General features: G+C 41.8%; 1 protein-coding gene across 3 annotated transcripts in view; it reads right to left on the bottom strand.

The window, feature by feature from the left end:
* The window catches only part of sdk1b (sidekick cell adhesion molecule 1b), a 231,969-nt gene that overhangs the window by 87,582 nt on the left and 124,917 nt on the right, over positions 1–19,470 (bottom strand). For 2 of the 3 annotated variants that reach the window (XM_086119285.1, XM_086119284.1), the window contains 2 exons: positions 10,308–10,334; positions 2,399–2,501 (listed from right to left, as the gene is read on the bottom strand). In XM_086119285.1, the coding sequence (XP_085975411.1) occupies positions 2,399–2,501; positions 10,308–10,334 (130 nt within the window). The remainder of the gene's footprint in view (positions 1–2,398; positions 2,502–10,307; positions 10,335–19,470) is intronic. The other variant, XM_086119287.1, reaches the window with a different exon arrangement.

The raw sequence follows: 19,470 nt of genomic DNA, 5'->3' as shown, positions 1-19,470 counted from the left end.
GTCTGCATGAAGCAGCTGCAGATCAGAGAAGGACTCTCGGTTAAATTGGACTTTTAGGGCCAGAGCAGCGACAGCTGCCAGGTCGCGCTGGGTTCTGAAGAAATTATTTTTCGTATTTGCAATGAATCATTTTTTTGGGGGGGTTGGGGGCGTAAGTATGAACACAAACTCACAACATTTTGCACAAACATCAGGCTTGGTGAAAAATTTGAGACTTTAAAGTTGGAATCCACAGGGACTAAACAATGGCTCTGTCGCACCCCTCGCACCCGAGATGTTTATTTTTCTTCTAGGACAGGATTCTTTGTGCACCTCACATCCGCTTTGTTTCATTTTTAGATTCCGATTCCGTGAAAAAAAAAATGTTGTTAGCAGTGATTACATATATTCATAAAATTTGCATCGCAAAACACATAAATCCTCTCCTTAATTCCCCCTTTAAGACAGCATTGCCACAATTAGTTGGCGGGGGCTTCAATATTCATGACTCTGCTTCAAATGGACTTCATGATAACAACAGAAGGACTAATTTAACTCAATAAAATGAAACGTTTATTGTGTTCATTGTTAATTAACCAGCATCAGAGACCTGTAAGAGGAGTGCTAATGCCTATCATGTTAACACTTATCCCGCTAACATTTTGTGATTAAAGAGGCAGCATTCAAAGGCTTCAAAAGAGGCGCTTGTGAGTCGCTAGCGTGTGACAACTTCTCCGCAATAACTTTGCCCTTTATTTGTACGTACGGACCTTTTTTTTTTTGGTCACCATTTAGAGTTCATTTGAATTCTAAAACTTTTTAACGACAATTAGCCGTGACATTTTTTTGATGAACAATATTGCCGCTTGTTGTTGTGCGTGCCAAATGATTACATCAGCTCTGTTGTTTCCTTTAAGCGTACTTTCCACCCTCTTATTGTTTTAGCGGAGAAGATCAGCGCTATTGAACTTTCGTGGTTTGTCTTTGATGCTACGAGAGAGGGACAAGAGTCGGCGCTGGGGTGAAGTCAAGAGAAGCAAGAGAGATGACTAAATAGGACATAATCCTTCTGTATGCTTGAACAGATAAACTCATGGCTGTCAGAAAACTACAGTTGCTTGTTTACAATTCAAATTTGAGCTCCGGCAGCAAATGGAAATAACGCCATGCGTTCTATGATCGTGTGATTGCAATTTGAGCCTTCCAGCACACTTGTAACGGTCAGCGGAGACTTCAGTCTTGTTCTTTTCTCCTATCAATGAACAACTTTACACATGTTGGACTGTGTAACAAGAGGGAATCAAACTCTGGACCTCCTGTGTGACAAATGCCAGTGTTCTTATATTTTAATTAGACAAGAATATGTCTGGACGAGGGGAGTCAAACTCATACAGTATCTGTTGTGGGCCATTTTTCATGAATTACATTTTAAAAATTATATATATTATGTTATATATTATGTTATGATTACATGAGTGCAATGCAATTCCCATTTTCATGTCATGAGGTCAATTATAAACTGACCCTTGTGTTCACAATGGTTTGAACAGCTTCAGCTACGCTACATCGGTTGATATGCATCACATCTATCAGTGAGTGTCTCGGCTTGCTCTGTGCATCTTGGCAAAAGCGCTGTCAAGATGCACACGAGCCAGACAGACAGCGGCTCAATAAGCCAATCCAGCAAAAACCCTCGACAAACACTCAAGTGCGCTTTGGGAGTGTGTGTGCAGCTTATCACCTGTTGATTTGAACACAGTCAGCCAGCATCCTCACACTGATGAAATACGTCTTTTAAAAAATGGGCCAAGCCGCAAAACGGTCCTTGCGTGCTGTTATTTTGTCATTGGACAATCTGGTGTGTTTGATATAAAAATAACATGGCCTCACTGTAAGAATAAGAGTAACTTCATGGGTTGGCCTGCATGGTGCCATTGTAATACCTTATGCATTTGTCACGCGTTCGGAATAACAGCTCACATTTTGGTTGCGGGATTGAACAATAAAACCACCACTCATTGTAAGACTGATGCCACGAATGCGCTAAAGTGGTTGCACTGCAATTTACGTTACGGGTAATACACCAGAACATAGAGAGGCTCTCTGTCCTTTCCAGTGCTAAAATATCATGATTATTATCCATGAATTGTCCAATACATTTTTTTTTATCGCGAAATAATTTTTAAAAATTAAAGCACACTGTAATTTCTTGTCCGATTATAGCTGTGGTGACAGTGCTATTGCATTGGATCAAATTGTGCAGGTGTAAAAAATATAGCAGCCAGTATACAGTAAATCATATAGCTTCAACCAAATAAAGCATTGTGAAACAAATAAAGGTTTTCTTATCTTATTATATCACATCACATGGCATATCATATCATATATCTATTAATAGATAAAATTAGATAAAATATACCTGGCATTAGCGATGCACTCCAGGATGGCTTTGGTCCCTGCCACCACTGTTGTGTCTTTCGGTCCGATCACAATGTCTGGAGCATCGACTTCTGACTCCAAATCTGCCATAGAAAGATGATAGTGGTTCACACAGATATAGACTGTATATGCCACTATATTATTACTGTACAAAGTAATTCAGGTGCCGCTTATATTGGCTCTTTGGAAGGATAGGACGCCCAGGTACTTCTCAATAAATTGGAATAACATGGAAAACGTTATTTCCGTAGTTCAATTTAAAAAACTCAACTCATCTTAAAAATTATCTCTTCAGACTGTGAGATATTTGATGATTTTATCGTTAATAATGTTCATGAAATTATGGTCGAAATCCTGTATTTTCAACAGAGATACAGTATATATATATATATATACATATATACAGTATATATACTGTATATTTTTTTGAACTGATATAACGAAATAGAATTTTCTACAATTTCCTCTTGTGTAGCACATTACAACATCATAAAATGAAATATATGCTAACTTCTTTGACATCTGTGTGGTGATAGTCTGACTCTGAGGTGAATTACAGCCAATGCCGCGGTTCAAAATTAGCATGCATTTTTATTTTTAACCTGTCTTCCCTTATTCACTGTAAAACTCACATATTTGCTGTTTTGGTTTGAGTGGGCATCAACTCCTCGCAGATTTAGGGGGGCTCGCCACATTTATATTTGTACTATCGTTCCATCGTCAACAAATACTCTAGAGCACCCCCCACTCCCAATCTCCCCCCCCCCCCCCCACCCTCCTCCAAACTATTCCTCGCTCTTCAGGGCAGTAATGATGAATTGCAGAAAGGAGGATAACACTACACATGTGCTACAGTGATAACATGAAAAATAGTACACTTGGTGTGCCTAAAGAGTGATTTATGTCCCCACTGGTAAAATAAATGCGCGAGTGGGAGATTATGATGATGATGTGTGTGTGTTTGAAAAGGAGCAAGGAAGACCATGATTTATGACCCAAATGGCCTGATAATAGAAAAAAAAAAAGACTCAATAGGATTCTTATCACAGTTTGAAATGTGGATAACGTGCTCAGCAGAATTAGTATGGAAAGAAGTGGGACCCCCCCCCCACACACACACACACGCACGCGCGCACACGCCCATATGAACGTCATTGGATTGGCCACGGCACAATGTGAATATGCAGATTTGCAATCAGTCAGAAGTAGGAAGTACAAATTAAAGAGGCCAACTGTGACAGGAGTTGGATGGGGATGTGAGCGTCAGAACGTGAGGGATTGTGAGGGGGTTTGGGTTGGAGGGGGGAGGGCGAGTGGGTGGCGGTTGGGGGGAGTGAATGCAGATGGAGGTGAGGAGCGCCTTTCATCTCTCCTTTGAAGCGAAGGACCAAAAAGCTGGTAATTGACTCTCTACTCTTTATTCCTCCTCCTTCTTTCGGAGACTCACGAGAGCCAAAGAATCATATCCCGCTGTCACAGGGAATAAGACATGCGGGTGCAATAAAAGCAGCCAAATCACGACACGCACACACACACATAGACACACATTCTCACACACTGATACTCACACACCATCTCACGCTCACATACACTTAAACATGCCAGCACCTTGTCACTGACACCCACTTGTGCGCTTTTAACTTTTAAGAGTACAGGTTGAGTCACTCCCGGGGAAGATAAGACGAGTGACGACAAAAAGAACACGAAGAACTGAAGTTTGTTAACGTTGAATGTCATTTCCCCATAGAAATGAAGAGGAGTCAAATGAATCTATGCCCAACTCTCATCATAGTAACTCCATTGTTAACTGTACTGGCAGCGAACACTAAAATACAGGCCACGTAATAAGCCAAAAGATAAGCATTTTATTTTATTTTTTTAAACAAAACAAAAATATTCTTCAGAAAATGCTGATAAACATGTTAGGAAAAAAATTGCAAAATTTGAAAAGACATTGCAAAAAGAAAAAAAATAAAAGAAAAAAATCTGAAAATGTGAATCCACAGGTGCCAAACTGCAAATATGCAGAGGTGGATTCAAGATTTCAGCTGTAATATCATCAATCACCATTAGGTGGGAGCCAGGTTTTAGTTACGCATACACTGGGTCTATTCCGTCGTTTTTAAAAAAAATTCCCATACTCCATCCCAAAAATGGGCGTTCGTCCGAAACGGACACACGGACCATTCCGTCCCAAGGACGGAATGCCCATCTCTGGTTAAGTTTCAAGTTCTCTTAACATATACATACTAGAAAAAGTTACTCGACAGTCTGTTTGTGATAAATCTCATATTCAATCCTAATACAAATCCTAGCAACAAAGGGCTGCGAGCTAACTTCAGGCTAAAGTTAGCTTTGTTGCGCTAGTGTCAACTCATTCGCTTGTGTGTGTTGCTGTCATGTGTACAATATGTCGGGATTTTGGGCCCTGCAGCAATGTCTGTCATGCGTTGTCATCATGAAGCATGTTTGAATGACTGTCTGAAATTTGCAAGGAAGTGTCGCATTTTACACTCTTTATCCAAGACTAAAACGAAAAAGTCTGCCACAAACTGCACTGGAATGGACTCCTGAATCTGCTACGTTAACCGTCACGAATGATTTTTTTTTTTTTTTGGCATCCGAGTTTTTGTGTTACTTTTAAGTTTCATTTGTCTTGAGTATGTTTCATTTTCAAATTGTTGAATTTTTTTTTTTAGAGATGGCTGTAATACTGGATATCTTCATCGCACATACTGTATACACAGGACATTGTTATCGTGCAAAGGCCAACATGTAGTACAAGGTGTTGTGATTAAAAAAAAAAAGAAAGAGAAAAAAAAGGCCCTGTGGCAGTTGAACTCGATGCAGGGTGGTCATTAAGAGGTCAGACAAGCAGACATCGGTGGCCGAGTGAAACGGCGACAGTGACCCCGAGTAACACGCTAAAGGTGACAGCCTGTTAGCCTGGACGGAGGGAGGCAGACGGAATCCCGAGGGAGGGTGAAAGGAGGTGAATAAAAGTGCTCGGCTGAGGCAGACAGAGCGTGTCGAGGGGAGTATTGCAGATGGTCGTCGTCTCGCCGGAGTAAAAGATGGTGGAAGCGAAGGAGAAGCAAAATGCCATATGGATGTGTGATATTCCCTCCCGTCTCTTTTCTCTAACAGCGTCTCCCTCTGGGGAAATATTATTTCATCTCGTCGGGAGCGCACAATCCCTCATTCGCCCAACTCTCCTTTTACGCGGAAACATTTTGCAGTTCATTATACGCTGAGAATATGGCAGGCAAAAGTTATTTTGCTTTTAATTCCGCCTGCGTGGGCAAGCTGTGCCAGCTCGAACGGCTCCCTGCAAAGACGCGACAAGGAGAGTCCAGAAGTTTCATCAAAATATATTGGATTGCTCTTTAAGCGAATGAGAAACGCCATGTGGTCGGCTGCCGTCCTGCGAAAGCGTAGCAACCTCATAAAAACACTCAACCTTTGATAATAACACCAGAGTGATGAGACTTGCCAGTCGACGGCTTGCTAGCTCGTGCTAGCATTGAATGCTAATGACTTCACAGTCTCCTCGGTTTCCGTTTATACGAATACATGAAAAGTGTGCTTCTTAAAAATCCAACTAAATGGTCCAATTAAACATAATATTTAAAAACATCCACACAACTTGGCCTTGGTGATATCAGCTGCCAAAATGTGATCACACGCTAATGAAATTAGCATAAAAGTTGCGTTGGTTCGAAACCTTTAAACAATTTCCATTTGAACAGAAATAATGGCAAGTGAGCATACAAATGTACTCAGGCATATATTCTTTATCCTCCACATAGAGTCTTTATCCTTTTAACATCCCGATCCAAGTAAACATGTTCTGACCAGAACAAAAAGATCAGAACTTATTTCTCCCGTCCGAAAGGTTTTACACTGGCTTACAGTCAGCTGCAGAGTAGACTGTAAGGTTCTGCAACTGCTTTATAAATCACTGAATGGTTTTCATCCCGAATAAAATGAAAGAAATGCCAATGGGATTTTAAACCCAACAGGGCTTTGAGGTCTGCAGCCTGTGGTCAATTAGTGGAGCCCAGAGTTCAAAGCAAACATGGTGAAGCAGTATTTAGCTGTTTTGCGAAACACAAATAGAAAAAAAGCGCCACCAGAACTGAAGTTAGCACCCGAGTGTAAATGCTTTTACATCCAGGTTAAAAAAAAACTATGCTTTTGGCCCATACCGATGTTTTTTTTTCATGTTTATTTATAGACTTTTTCAATTAGAACAATTTAGTCAAGATATTTATATTCATCCCCAGACCTATGATTTAAAGCATTGTTAAAAGAAATGTTCCTAAATCTCTCTCTTGCGCTGTATGTCCTTCTTGTACTTTTAGGAAGCGACCTTTTATTTCTGTACTTTGTATTTAAATGTCTCCAGTTCTTTTGCTTGTAAATGCTTTTAAAATGTACTTTTAATTATGTGAAACCCATTGAGCTACCTTGTGTATGAATTGCGCTCGAAAAATAAAGCTGCCTTGCCTAAACAAGGGAGTTTGTGATCACTACGAGGCGGATCGGTGTGTGGTATAAATGTGACAGCAGATTTCATTGTACATCCGTCAGAAGGCCTTCTAACCTGCATTCTATGCATTTGCTCTGGAAAACCATTCATCGCTCCTCAAAGCAATCGACTGCGAACCACAACTCTTGTGAGGATAGTTGGAAAGAACACAATGTGTCCTCGTGTGAGTGTGTGTGCATGTGTGTGCGTGAGACAGTATGTGTAATTTGGCACCAAAGAGGTAGTGACGCATCGTTGCAATGTTACAATTCTGTCATCAGTGTAATCACAGCTGATTGAAAGTTAGACGTGCGTGATGTTTGCATATATCTGTGTGTGTGTGTGTGTGTTTGCGTGTGTGCATGTGTGCTCGATATTTGGTCGGAAGGCACAAAAATCCCAAATTAAATCAAGGATGGGAAAGATAAGAATAACAGGGCTAGTAAAAGGATTGGTGCAGCTTTAGAGCAGAGAAGAGATAGAGATGGATAAAGAGAGAGGGAGAGAGAGAGAGAGAGAGGGAGAGATGTTTGGTGATTCCATCCAGATTAGAGTGTAATCCCGCTTTGAATGGATTCTCTTGGATTACAATTTGTTCTATTAAATCTGTCAGTCACTCTACACACCATGTAGAGTCAGGCAGTGATCCCGCGTGTATGTGTGCGTGCGTGCGTGCATGCGTGCGTACGTGCATTCATGTGTGTGCATGTGTGAGCATCTGTGGGTTTTAAGTCTTAACAAAACTCTGTAAGGACCTAGAGAGCAGAGGGATGTGTCTAAATCACGCTTCTCCATTGAAAAGAATGGAAATGCCATTAATCCGTTCCAGATGATTTTGTTCAACTCTCTATGGCAGTGATATATGTATAGTGAAAAAATGTCAAACATCATACGACAACCTGTGTATTAACCTGTTGGCATTCATGGAATACTCGCTTTGTGTTCAAGTAATCATGGCCCACATTTCACACTGAGAAAGTCATTTTGTGAGTACCATATTTTACGGACCATTACCCACACCTTAATCATATTATTAGGGCACAATATATATATATATATATATATATAAATCAAATCATAAATAACAGGCACTGGATTATAAAGTGCATTATCCTTTATGAAGCATTGTACGTTAAAGATTTTTTTTCTAATTGTACCGTATGTTTTTTTTTTTTAGATAGATACAGCGCTTTTGCTTTTGTTTAGTGGTGCGCCGTCTTTTTTATTTTTATTTTTTTTTTTAAATGTAAAATGGGCTCCATTCCTCAATAAATGATGGGGGATACCAGTCCAATACATTTGCTCATCACTGGACACCTGGAGGTGAATTAGACAGCCCAAAAGTGTCAGAATTTATAAGTCAGTAGAAATGAGAAAAACACAACGAGATTTTCTTTTTTTTTTTTGAGGAGAAGGTGATCATTTGCCTCACTGGCGTGAGAATACCGCATGCGAGTGCGAGAACGAGGCGAGTGTTTGTGCATGTCACCGCGCTCATTAATGCCGCACGCCGACAGCTAAGTGTCACGGTCTGACTGCGCTAGCCTCCCATTGCCTCGACATCACCACCAGCAGGCAAGAAATGACCCCCATCGACCCACGCAGAGTCATGCCCTATTTTAAATATTCATCCCTCGCTTCTGAATCGCCAAAATATCTTCCTTCTGATGGACTCAAGGGGAAAGAAATAACATTTTTTTTTAAAAACACTTGTTTTTAGTACTCTTCCACTGCTACATGACACGAGCCACAATGACATATTGAGGGAACGTCATCAGCATACCAGATTAAAAAGTGTGCACGAATGCGTGGATAACGACATCATTGTTTTGTTTTGTTTTGTTTTTTCTGGTGATGATTTTTGACAGACGCTCGAGGGCATGAGTCCTCCATAAAAAAATAAAATAAAAAAAAAGGTGCTCAAATATTTACACTTACACTACTCTAAGAGGATGAGACAAAATATACAGTACAACAATGCACTTCGGTGAAATCTATTGAGTAGATCGGGTTCCCTTCAACATATACAACGTAAAAAATTGTCCGCGGCTTTGAAAAAAAGGGTGAACCATTTTTGAAAAGTCATGTCATTGATATTTACCGTCTCTCCTTCCCATATGCTTTTTAACAACTCAAAGCAATAAATGAATCTGTATTCCAATGAAAATATCAAATATATCAAACGATGTTTTGGGGAGTCAATCTCAGGTAAATCAGACAGTCTGACGACGCTGTCAGAAGCCATTGTTCAAATGGAGCAAAGTGAGTCAGTCAGCTTGCAAGTGCAACACCACAAACATCCTGCCACTTCAACAACAGAAAAGAGACAACGAAAGAATGGCCAGTTAAAACCGCAGGTCATCTTCTTTTAAAGCGCATCCAATCGGGTTTCATTTCCCCGGTGGGCTGTCCTCGAATGCGATGTAATAAATACTACAGACCGCACCAATGTCAATATGTAACCAAACAAACATTCCTCATTCGCACGATTCTCAAACAGAAGCCTGTGATACAGTTTAGAATCCTCATGTTGACCGTGTTACTAATTAAAAGTCTTTATTTGAATCGAGCAGTGTCCTGTGATGTTTGCAAAAGCCTGAAAGATAATCAACCTGCTTTGATGAAGGGCAACAGAAGTCAGAGAATGACTGTCGAGGGACTGAAATGGGAGGATTTGGACAGTTTTTAGTTCAAAAATAGCTATTGCCGATACTTGATAAAAATAGTCCATTTGAATTTGATGAGCAATTAGTTGACGATGAATCGATTCATTTTGTCACCTCGATACAAAAATATTTGGTGGGGATGGCTAAAATAGATGATTTCGCCTCTACGTGTGTGTGTGTGTGTGTGTGTGTGTGTGTGTGTTTGCATGTCTGAGACTGTTTCAATCCCTCACTTTACAGCCGCCTGGCTAACCTTGCTTTTTCTTGGTGCTGAGCTTTGAGGTCAGACACTTGACACCAATTAACGGCGCTGTACATAATTTACATCCTCATCATAATGTGAGCTGAACCGTACGCAATAACACGAAACAACTGGTCCCATCCGGGTCAGTCACCACGTGAGGCCTGACAGTAAAAAAAAAAAAAAAACTGACGCCATTCCATTTACTTATTGTTCAAACCACATGTAAATGGAGGGTGATTTTCCATAGTTAGTTATTCATGATGCCTGCGAGGCTGCGAGTAATGGGCCCATCCGCCACCGCTGCCAGTGTGACCACCAGCATTGAACGGAGAAAAAAAAAAAAGCCTTCCGTTCTGGAACAGTGGCTGACACAAATATTGTGATCCGGGGCAAACGATGAAGTGATGACATGACGCACGGATATCGGAAATGGAAATGGCAGCGTTACCTGTTGACCCTCGGCGCTTCTTGCCAACTGTTAGCGGGAGGGGTGAAAAGAAAGAAGGAGAAAAAGAAATGTGAGCATTTGGTGGAAAACGCAGAATGAAAACAACAGGTGCAATTCGAATCAGGTGAGGATTGTGAAAATCGGTCTTCTGTAGGTGCCCCTGATTGACTTGGCCACCAGCTGGGATAGGCTCCAGCATGCCAGCGACTCTCGTGAGGATCAGTTCGGATCATGAATGGGTTATGTTCAGCAACATGAAGGAATTCTTTTTTTCCCTGAAATGTCATAGCAATGGTGAAATCTGTGTTTTGCAAACTCTTACAGGTTCAACGTAACCCTTTCAGGGACAACGGTTACTACAGTGGACAAGTTTATCAGGTTATCAGGTTACAGGGTGCATGGAAGGGTGAATAACAAAAATGAAAATATCAACAAAAAAAAATCTGATGTGCAAGTAAAAAGGTCATTTCATTATTATTATCATTATTATTATTTTTTTAAAATCAGCGTCAAAAACACATTGAGGCACACGTCAAACCATCTCGGGTGAAAATTTACTGTTGGCCGGTACAGTGGTACATCTACTGACGAACGCCTCTCCATACGAAATTTTCAAGTTACGAAATATCTGAACAGGAAAATATTGCTTCTTGTTATGAAAGAAATTTCAAGATACGAAAGGTAAAAATACAGTATGGGCTGCAACTTGCAGCTCCGAATTACATGAACGCAACATAATTATAGCTGCTCTGCAATTGGCTATTACCGAGTATCTTCTTGGCATCCCATTGGCTGAGAGGGGCCTCTACCGGATGTGTATGTGTGTCGATAGAGAATTAGGTAGATATGTGTCTATGCAGCATACTCGTCATTCACCCCTCGGGCCATGAGGCGTTCCGATAGTTTTACATAAATTTGAATCACCCAGAAAAGGTGTTCACCAGTCCGGCGATCGCTCACGATGCTGATGTTTGCCTTGGACATTTTCGAAAGATTGTTCAAAGCAGACAAAAGCAAACGTCCTTGGATCAGCTCTTTAGAAAACCCTAGTCAAAAATAACTTTTGAGAGAGACACAGTTAAAAGTTAGCCATCATTTTTATTCTTTACTCTATTCTTTGTTTTTTTACATTATTTTGGCTTGGAACGAATTGGGGCATTTACATGGAAAACGCGTCTCTACTTACACATTTTTCTAGTTAAGAAATTTCTTCCAGAGCCAATTAATTTTCTAAGTAAAGGGACCAGTGTATATTGTGCTCATCGGAACACTGAATTTAAACAGAATTCGAAAGCGTTCCATTCTTCTGAGAGGACTTTCTACAAGATGTTGGCATGCGCCTGTGAGAATTTTGGCTGTTTGAAGAGCTTGAGGTGAGGATTGTGCGCGTGTTCTTTCCCATCCAACTCATCCAAGCATGGCTTTGTGTAAAGGGAACAGAGAATGGTCTTGATAAGAAGGAAAAAGTGAGAGTCGGGGGCAAAATGAGACAATGAGAGCGGCTGAACAAAGTTTTTGACATCTTAACGTGCGTAAAATAGCCGAGAGAAAAAGCATCTCTCTTAGATGAATACGGGTTTAAATCAAGATTTACTTCCAATTTTGACCAACCTTTTCGCTAGCGTTAGCGAATGTTATTCATTATGTTTCATTGAATGTTGATTGAACTGACAAGTGTTTGGACTTATACCACTCTAGTGAAGTTTTCTTTGTTGTTAATACACGTGTAATTTAAACCAGGGGTGTCAAACCTATTTGGAGTTGCGTCTTCCCTCGGAGGGCCGTAATAACAGTGAAACCGAATTAATTGTCTCATCGTATTATTACTTGTGCACCGCAAATTGATGGATTAGTTGTTTTGAAATCACTCAACGATCATAGTTTCTTCAGTTATCGTTAAAGTGAGTGTAAATAGGGTGACAACATTATTGCGCAATCTCAACGTTATTTATAACACATGACATTTTGACATTTCAGGAGAGATTTTAGCAAGGATCATGGAAGTTTAACACACATGAAATGTGTTAACTGTGGCCCGTCATTTCATCGCGGGCCACATGAAATGACGCGCCGGGCCGGATCTGGCCCACGGGCCTTGACTTTCAACACCTGCGATTTAAACATGCCTGCGTATATCTTTTCTTGACTCTGCACCAACGTTGGATTACCAAAAAAAAAAAAAATAAAATAAAATAAAAAAGGGCTACATTTCAACTAAAAAGGTACAAGTTTGAAACCACCATTAGAGAACTCATTAAAAAGTAGCTATGGTAGCCCTGAGCCATACAACGACAACAACAACAAAAAAAATCTGTAAGTAAAGACATTCCAGAAAAGGATGTAATTCCACAAGAAGGCTTGTTCTAAACCGGGCTCTTGTCTCAAGGCTTTGTGTGAACATGTCCATGTAGCGAGTAGATTTTACGGCTTGATAAAATGAAGGCATTGGCATTTTCTTGGTCGAAAATCTGCTTTGGCTCTGCATCCGTCGAGACACGAGCTTATTCATGCTTCTATTTTCACACACTCGGCCACTCATCGCTTGCATATTCCAAGTGCGTCTGTGCGTGCCTCGCGACTGTTTGGTGGACATAAATTAGATTCCGACGAATCACATCGCCATCGACTTAGCTCGATGGCGACGCGCTCAGAAAACACACACGCAAATACCCCCAGCGCCAACATCCAGACAAGCAAAATCAAAAGCGCCCGAGTTAAAAACAAAAGATAAAGCTGGACAGATTAACGGTGGGAAGCTAACACCGCAGGCGGATATTTAAGGAGAATTGATGTTAGCATGAAATCAGACCAACTATTGTGAAGCAATGAGATGGGCAAAGCAAAAGACTTCTTATCTGATTTTTTTAATTTATTTTCAGCAATCCATAACTCTTATCGGAGAAGGTAACACGATACAATAGTTCACCGCAACCAACAAATGTGACTGGAAAAGAGTCAAACCATGAGTGATATTATCCAGTACAACAATGTCGTTGGACTTCACGTGGCACTCTGACTCTCAGCCGTTGATTAGAGCCAAAATCAATGGTCAGAGCTTATCTAACATGACTGCGGGCTGCTAACAAGTTAGCATAGAGAGGACGTATATAGTGTCAGAAATCAAATTGGATTGAAAGTGTGGATGGTCGTCGGATGAGGGCAAAGGTCAGCTGAGAAGCCCGGAGAAGTCACTGACGCAAACCTGCAGTGTGCTCATGTGATCAAATGACCAATGAAGGAAGCCTTTTCTCCTCTCTCACACTCATTTTTCTGTCGTTGCGGGGAAGGAGAAACAACGAGGACATCGGGGGCGACATTTCACTCCCCCCCACTTCCCGCCTAATTTCATTGTCTTATTGAAATTACGATCTTGCTGCATGTTGCCAGCAATATCTTTTTTTTTTTCACTTGAAATGCAGTTTGATCCCATCTGAAAATATTTGTGGCCTCGAGGACGCTTTGTATTCATGAATTCAGCGGAGTGTATTAAGCTGCCCGAAGGAGCGACAAACAAGCATGTCCTCATGATGTGTTTGTGTGTGTACGTGTGTGTGTGTGTGTGTTTGTTTATTTGTGTGGCACCTGCCCTCTTTTAATGTGTGTGTGTCAAGGTTGTTATGTTTGTCATGTTTTGACCCGAGTCCCTGCAGTGAGTCACCTATTATCTGATGTGACTTTACAACCCCTGTGGACACACACACACACACACACACACACAGAAAAGCAGACGTCCTTTGACTTTGGTGGCAGCCTCGCTTAGTCACAAATTTTGCCAGCGAGACATTTGGGAGTTTTCTTGCTCCCCGGTGTCTCCATCCTCACAAAGAAAATGCCTCGCACACCAATTTACACCGTCAATCTCGTCGTAGCCGGAATCCTTCTTGTCATGCTGCTCTTCTCGGGTCACATTTTGAAATTCATATCAAGCACCATATGGACATACAGTAATGCTTTGGTTTCCGAACGCGGACAAATTCATAGAGGTCCACGCACACACGCGCGCACACACACACACACACACACGCACACGCACACGCACACGCACACGCACACACACACACACACACACACACACACACACACACACACCGTCAGGGACGCAACAACACACTGTTAAAATAATAGGCTGGCAACCGTTTTTGACCCCGGACCCCTGAGTGATTCCTGCAGGACTCATATTCTTACAGAGGTCTCGCTTTGAAACCCCGGCCAAGTGAAGAGCTGGGATATTTATGCACAACGTCGATATAAAAGCGAGGGAGTGAGTTTGCACATTGAAAATGTACATTTAAAAATAAACAAATAAAAAAAGAAATCCTTCCCCGTCTCTCCGTCTGCCCCCCCCCCCCCCCCCCCATTAAAACATTGACACCAGCAAGGTTAAAGCTACGTGTCCGTCGGGCCCTTGGACACGCTTGACATCTTCAATTTGCCGTGACGATCAAGCCTGGGGCACGTCACACACACAGACGCACAAAAATCCAGTTCTCCGCCATACATTCAGTACATGATGTAGGCGACTGTCAATCACGCTTATTCAGAATCCAAATCGTCAAAATCTTTGCCCTTCAGTTGTCTCCGCGTCATTGCCGTTTGCCTCAATCACTCGTACGCTCCTTCATCATCAAAGCTTGTTGTTCACACTTGCGATCCAATGCCAGGCACTTGTTTTGTGTAATTAGTGCTTATGACATCAAGAGATTTGAACCCAAAAAGGGTTACAGAAAAAGAAAAAGGGAGCAACAAAGCAACGCTTTCCGAAGCTGCTGAGAGGCGACCCTAATGATTCAAATGCTCTCACTGCGCCGATAGACGTGTCGCGCTTCGACTGAAGTGTTCGTGTTGGTAAAGACGCCTTTCCGACTGTTGACAAGAGAATTCAATGTCGGGCCGTGAATTTAGAACCGAAAAAGAAGACTTTTGGATTCAGTGGAACGTCATGTCTTCAACGATCAATAATGTGACTTGATGAAGCAGCATGTGGCTCATTCTTATTTCGCCAAAGCAAAGACAAAGTCTGACGATGTGTTTGGACTGAGATATGTCTTCACCGAGGCAAATTCAATCTTTGAATGTGTTCTCATTGGACGAGCCGCTCTGAATGCTTGATGTGCACCACGGCATAGAACTGACCGGCTTTTTTTTTTTTTTTCCTGAAATCCATGTTGCTTCACACGTTGCCAGCTTTACTCTTCAGTCGCAGTGTTAGCAATGACCGCAGTCATGCATTTTGCCAGAAATATATATAGGTTTGAACCCTTTCACGCACCAATAATGACAACCTGAATGTAACCTGATAACCTGACAAGCCCTCCACTGGGGTAACCGCCGTGAAAGGGTTCAAGTCAAACTAAGTTGAAAATATCCGGCGTAAGATGTTCATATGTCTACACGGCATGACGATTACATTTACGCTGCTGCATTTAAATCACTTTCACAAGGTTGCATATGCTAGCAGCCTTTGAATTTGGATAGCCTTCACGCCGCGTGATTCCGCCCTTTCCAATGTAGCCATTGAAGGACGCAGCATTTGAGTGTATTGATTGAATGCAGATTTGACCGTTTCCAATTCTTAAGAAAAAAAAGAAATAAAAAAACAAGCGTTTACATTAAGAATACAACTTGGATCAAAGTCAGTCAATTAGCCATTTGAAACGGGTGTAGGTGACCTCGTGGAAAAAAAAAGAATGCGGTTCCCCCTGTAATATATTCAGCTTTTCCCTTTATTTAGAAACTTCTGTCCAACCAAATGTGAAAGCACAGCGTTGCTCCGGAGGCTCTACCTAGCGGCCAAACACCAGATGGAGAACAGGAGTCAACAGAGACCATCCGTCCTCCATCTAATCAGGTACTTTTCTCCTTATTTTCCCCTCCAGAAAGTGGCAAGGTAATCCTCCGCATACGTCAGGCTCCTTTTCATTGTCTCGCCTCTTTTGTCTTTATGTCCTGAACGCTCTTTATCGCCTCGTTCTTGTCCGGGAGACGCGAGTAAGTGAACACAGCAGACCCTCGGCACGAGTCAATGTGTTGGCATAGGAGAGGATATTGAATTTCAAGTGTCTGCTGAAGGAAGGAGGGATATTCCGGCTTTGTGTTCATGACACATTGCGTACGCCCTCCACTTTTTTTTGGGCACTGGCCATTCCGACACGGGTGGCTGGCACGCGGCAGATCAGTAGAGGCCGACGTGGGCGCCGCGTGGCACGCTGAGGGTAAAATACAAATCTGAATATGCCTGTGGAAGCAGCAGGCGACACATTTGAATGATTTCCGCAAAACAATGATGGCGAAGAGAAATGTGGCATGATTACCTCCGCAGCCAACGAAAAATGGAAAGAAAGAAAATAAAGGCGAGAGCAGCAATGAACAGGCCCTTGCACCACATTTTTTCAGGGTGAATCCTTTCAATGAGCATCACACTTTGACACCATGTTCTGTACTCATTATATGACAGGCAAAAAAACTAAAATGTTTTAATCACAATTTACATCAACGGCGCGGTGGTCCAGTGGTTAGCGCGTCGACCTCACAGTGCAGAGGTCGCGGGTTCAATTTGAACTCCGGCCTCCCTGTGTGGAGTTTGCATGTTCTACCCGGGCCTGCGTGGATTTTCTCCGTGTTCTCCGGTTTCCTCTCATATTCCAAAAACATCCATGGCAGGCTGATTGAACACTCCAAATTGTCCCTTGGTTTGAGTGTGGATGGTTATTCGTCTCTGTGTGCCCTGCAATTGGCTGGCACCGGGTTCAGGGTGTCCCCTGCCTACTGCCCGAAGACAGCTGGGATAGGCTCCAGGAACCCCCGCGACCCTTGTGAGGATAAGCGGGAGGGATGGATGGATGGATAGATGGATAGATCGATAGATTGAAATGAGTGTCTGTGATTCGTTGGCGACCAATCCAGGGTGCCCCAAATCTCAAGTGAAATCCAGTAGGCTCCAGCTCACAAGCAACCCTAACGCGAGAAAGAAGCTACAACAGTAAAATATAATAAAACTATTCCGGACGAAAGTAATGAGGATTCTAATTTGTATTTGAATGAGCACCAAGGTTTTTAATTCATTAACACAATTTTAATATTGCCTTGGTAGTTGTAATATTTGCACACACGTTCCACTGTTATAAGAAATCAGGCAATTTGTACTTTTGAATGAAAGCCTGATTGGTGATGCAGTTTCCCTGCTCCTCTCCTTGGCAAGGTTATTAGTCCAACTTTGACATAATCATCCTCTATTGAACACATCCGCGAATCATTCTCAGAAAAAAAAATGGAAGCATGTTAGTTTGTTGATAGCGCAAGTGTGTGTGCGTGTGTGCGCGCGCTGTCAGTCAAACATGAAGCTAATTACCAGAGCGTAACGCTGTGGGTGTTTTATTAAGAAAAAGAAACTTTACATGATTAGACGCATTTATGATGTCAGAGTGTGAATAATCTCGTGTATAAATTCAATTCCACAAAAACATCCCTCATTTTATCACCTCTTTAAATTGAGCCAATCTAAGTTGACAATTATGAATAATAATCAAAATGTGATTTTTGTTCCTCCACACTGTAATGCAGTTTTTTTCCATGGTGATCTTCCCACGGATATCTTTTTTTAAACATAACCAAGAAATTAATCTGTATTATATTGTACTATACTATACTGTTATTGTAAACAATCTCAGATTTCTTACAAAGAATAGTTTTGGCTTTAAAGTCGTATGCTAAAATAAAAGCCAATGGACCATGAGTTCATCTGAAAGTTATTATTTGCTGAAAAAAAAAATAGCGGTGATTTGCAGTCTTTCATGTATTCACTCTGACAACTTCACAAAATTCTACCAAATAATTGTGGCGTAAACATTCGTTCGTCAAAAAAACAAATGTGTGGCTTTATCACTTGAACTTTTCACGTGTCGTGAAACGACAATATGTAAATTTCTGGACTGCACTTGTGAAGCGCACCCCTTCTTAACTCATTTACACCCTTTGACGTATAAATACGTCAATTTGCGCATAGCCGTTCCCTCCCCATGACGTATTAATACGTCAATCACGTGTTTTCATGGGGGAGGGTGCAAGAGAGTCCGATGCAACTTCTCACCACAGGATTAGGCTTGACGGCAATGTTAAATAGCAAAAAAATGGCCATCGGGTGGCAGTGGTGCAAAAATCAACCAGGATCATGCAGCAAAAGTAGTAGAAAGGGCGTACAGTGAAGGAGGGGCGTATGTGGATAGTGGATTGGAACATTAGCAACTAGCAACGATGGAGAAAAGGAAATAACTAACTAAAAATGATTTATTTTTCGGTATAAAAGCGTCCTCGAAACAAAACAACAAAGGAGATGGTGTTTGTGTGGAAGAGAAAATGACGCTTCGGTCACTAATCGAAAGCGGCACCCGTCAAACGAACGTCGGCCTGCACAAACATGGCGTGCTACACGCGGCCCGCATAGCTCACGCCGAGTTTCGAGTTCATCTGATGAAGATGAACTTGCTCCACGTCAGCGATCATCGCTTGGCAAAGAATTCTGTGCCTCCCGATGCCCCACGTCGCCCACAAATCGTCTCCCCGGCGACTTACAGCGATGACGGCAAAGAGGCTGCATTGCTTCGCATGGCCGACGCCGGGCACACGTCAGCGATTCGTTGGAATCGTCTCGTAAAGACGACGGCGAAAACGATGAATTGGAGAGCGATTTGGATCCCGATGTCGGACGAATACTATGAAGTTGCCAGTAACACTAATCATTTATGTACGGTTGATGCGTCTCGTAGATGTGGATGAAAATATGCGCCGTAAATGCGCTGACTTGTATGTCGCCATAGGTTTTCAAAAAACAAACAAACAAAAAAAAAACAGGACACATTTGGTCCGCTCAGCTCTGCTAAAACCACTCGTGTTAAATTCATATTCCATTTCATTTCAAATTGGATGCTGAACAACGTGGAATGAATGGTGTAAATAGCAGTGTGCGAGCATGTATGTGTGTGTGTGAGAGATGTTGAAATGTAAGTGGAAAGCAACAATAAAAAAAATAAAAGTGTGGTAATTGTACATACTTCTATAAATTACAGATTGTCCAACCAGAAGCCAAAAGATGACGACTCCTCGCTTTGGTGGTGGAAAGAAAGGTAAATAAAATGATTGTACCTCACTCTGCAGCAAGATATATTTG

Source organism: Hippocampus guttulatus, chromosome 9 (assembly GCF_054856545.1).
Source record: "Hippocampus guttulatus isolate MCC_2025c chromosome 9, RoL_Hgut_1.0, whole genome shotgun sequence".
NCBI classification, from domain to species: domain Eukaryota; kingdom Metazoa; phylum Chordata; class Actinopteri; order Syngnathiformes; family Syngnathidae; genus Hippocampus; species Hippocampus guttulatus.
This window is presented reverse-complemented; position numbering and strand designations above follow the sequence as displayed.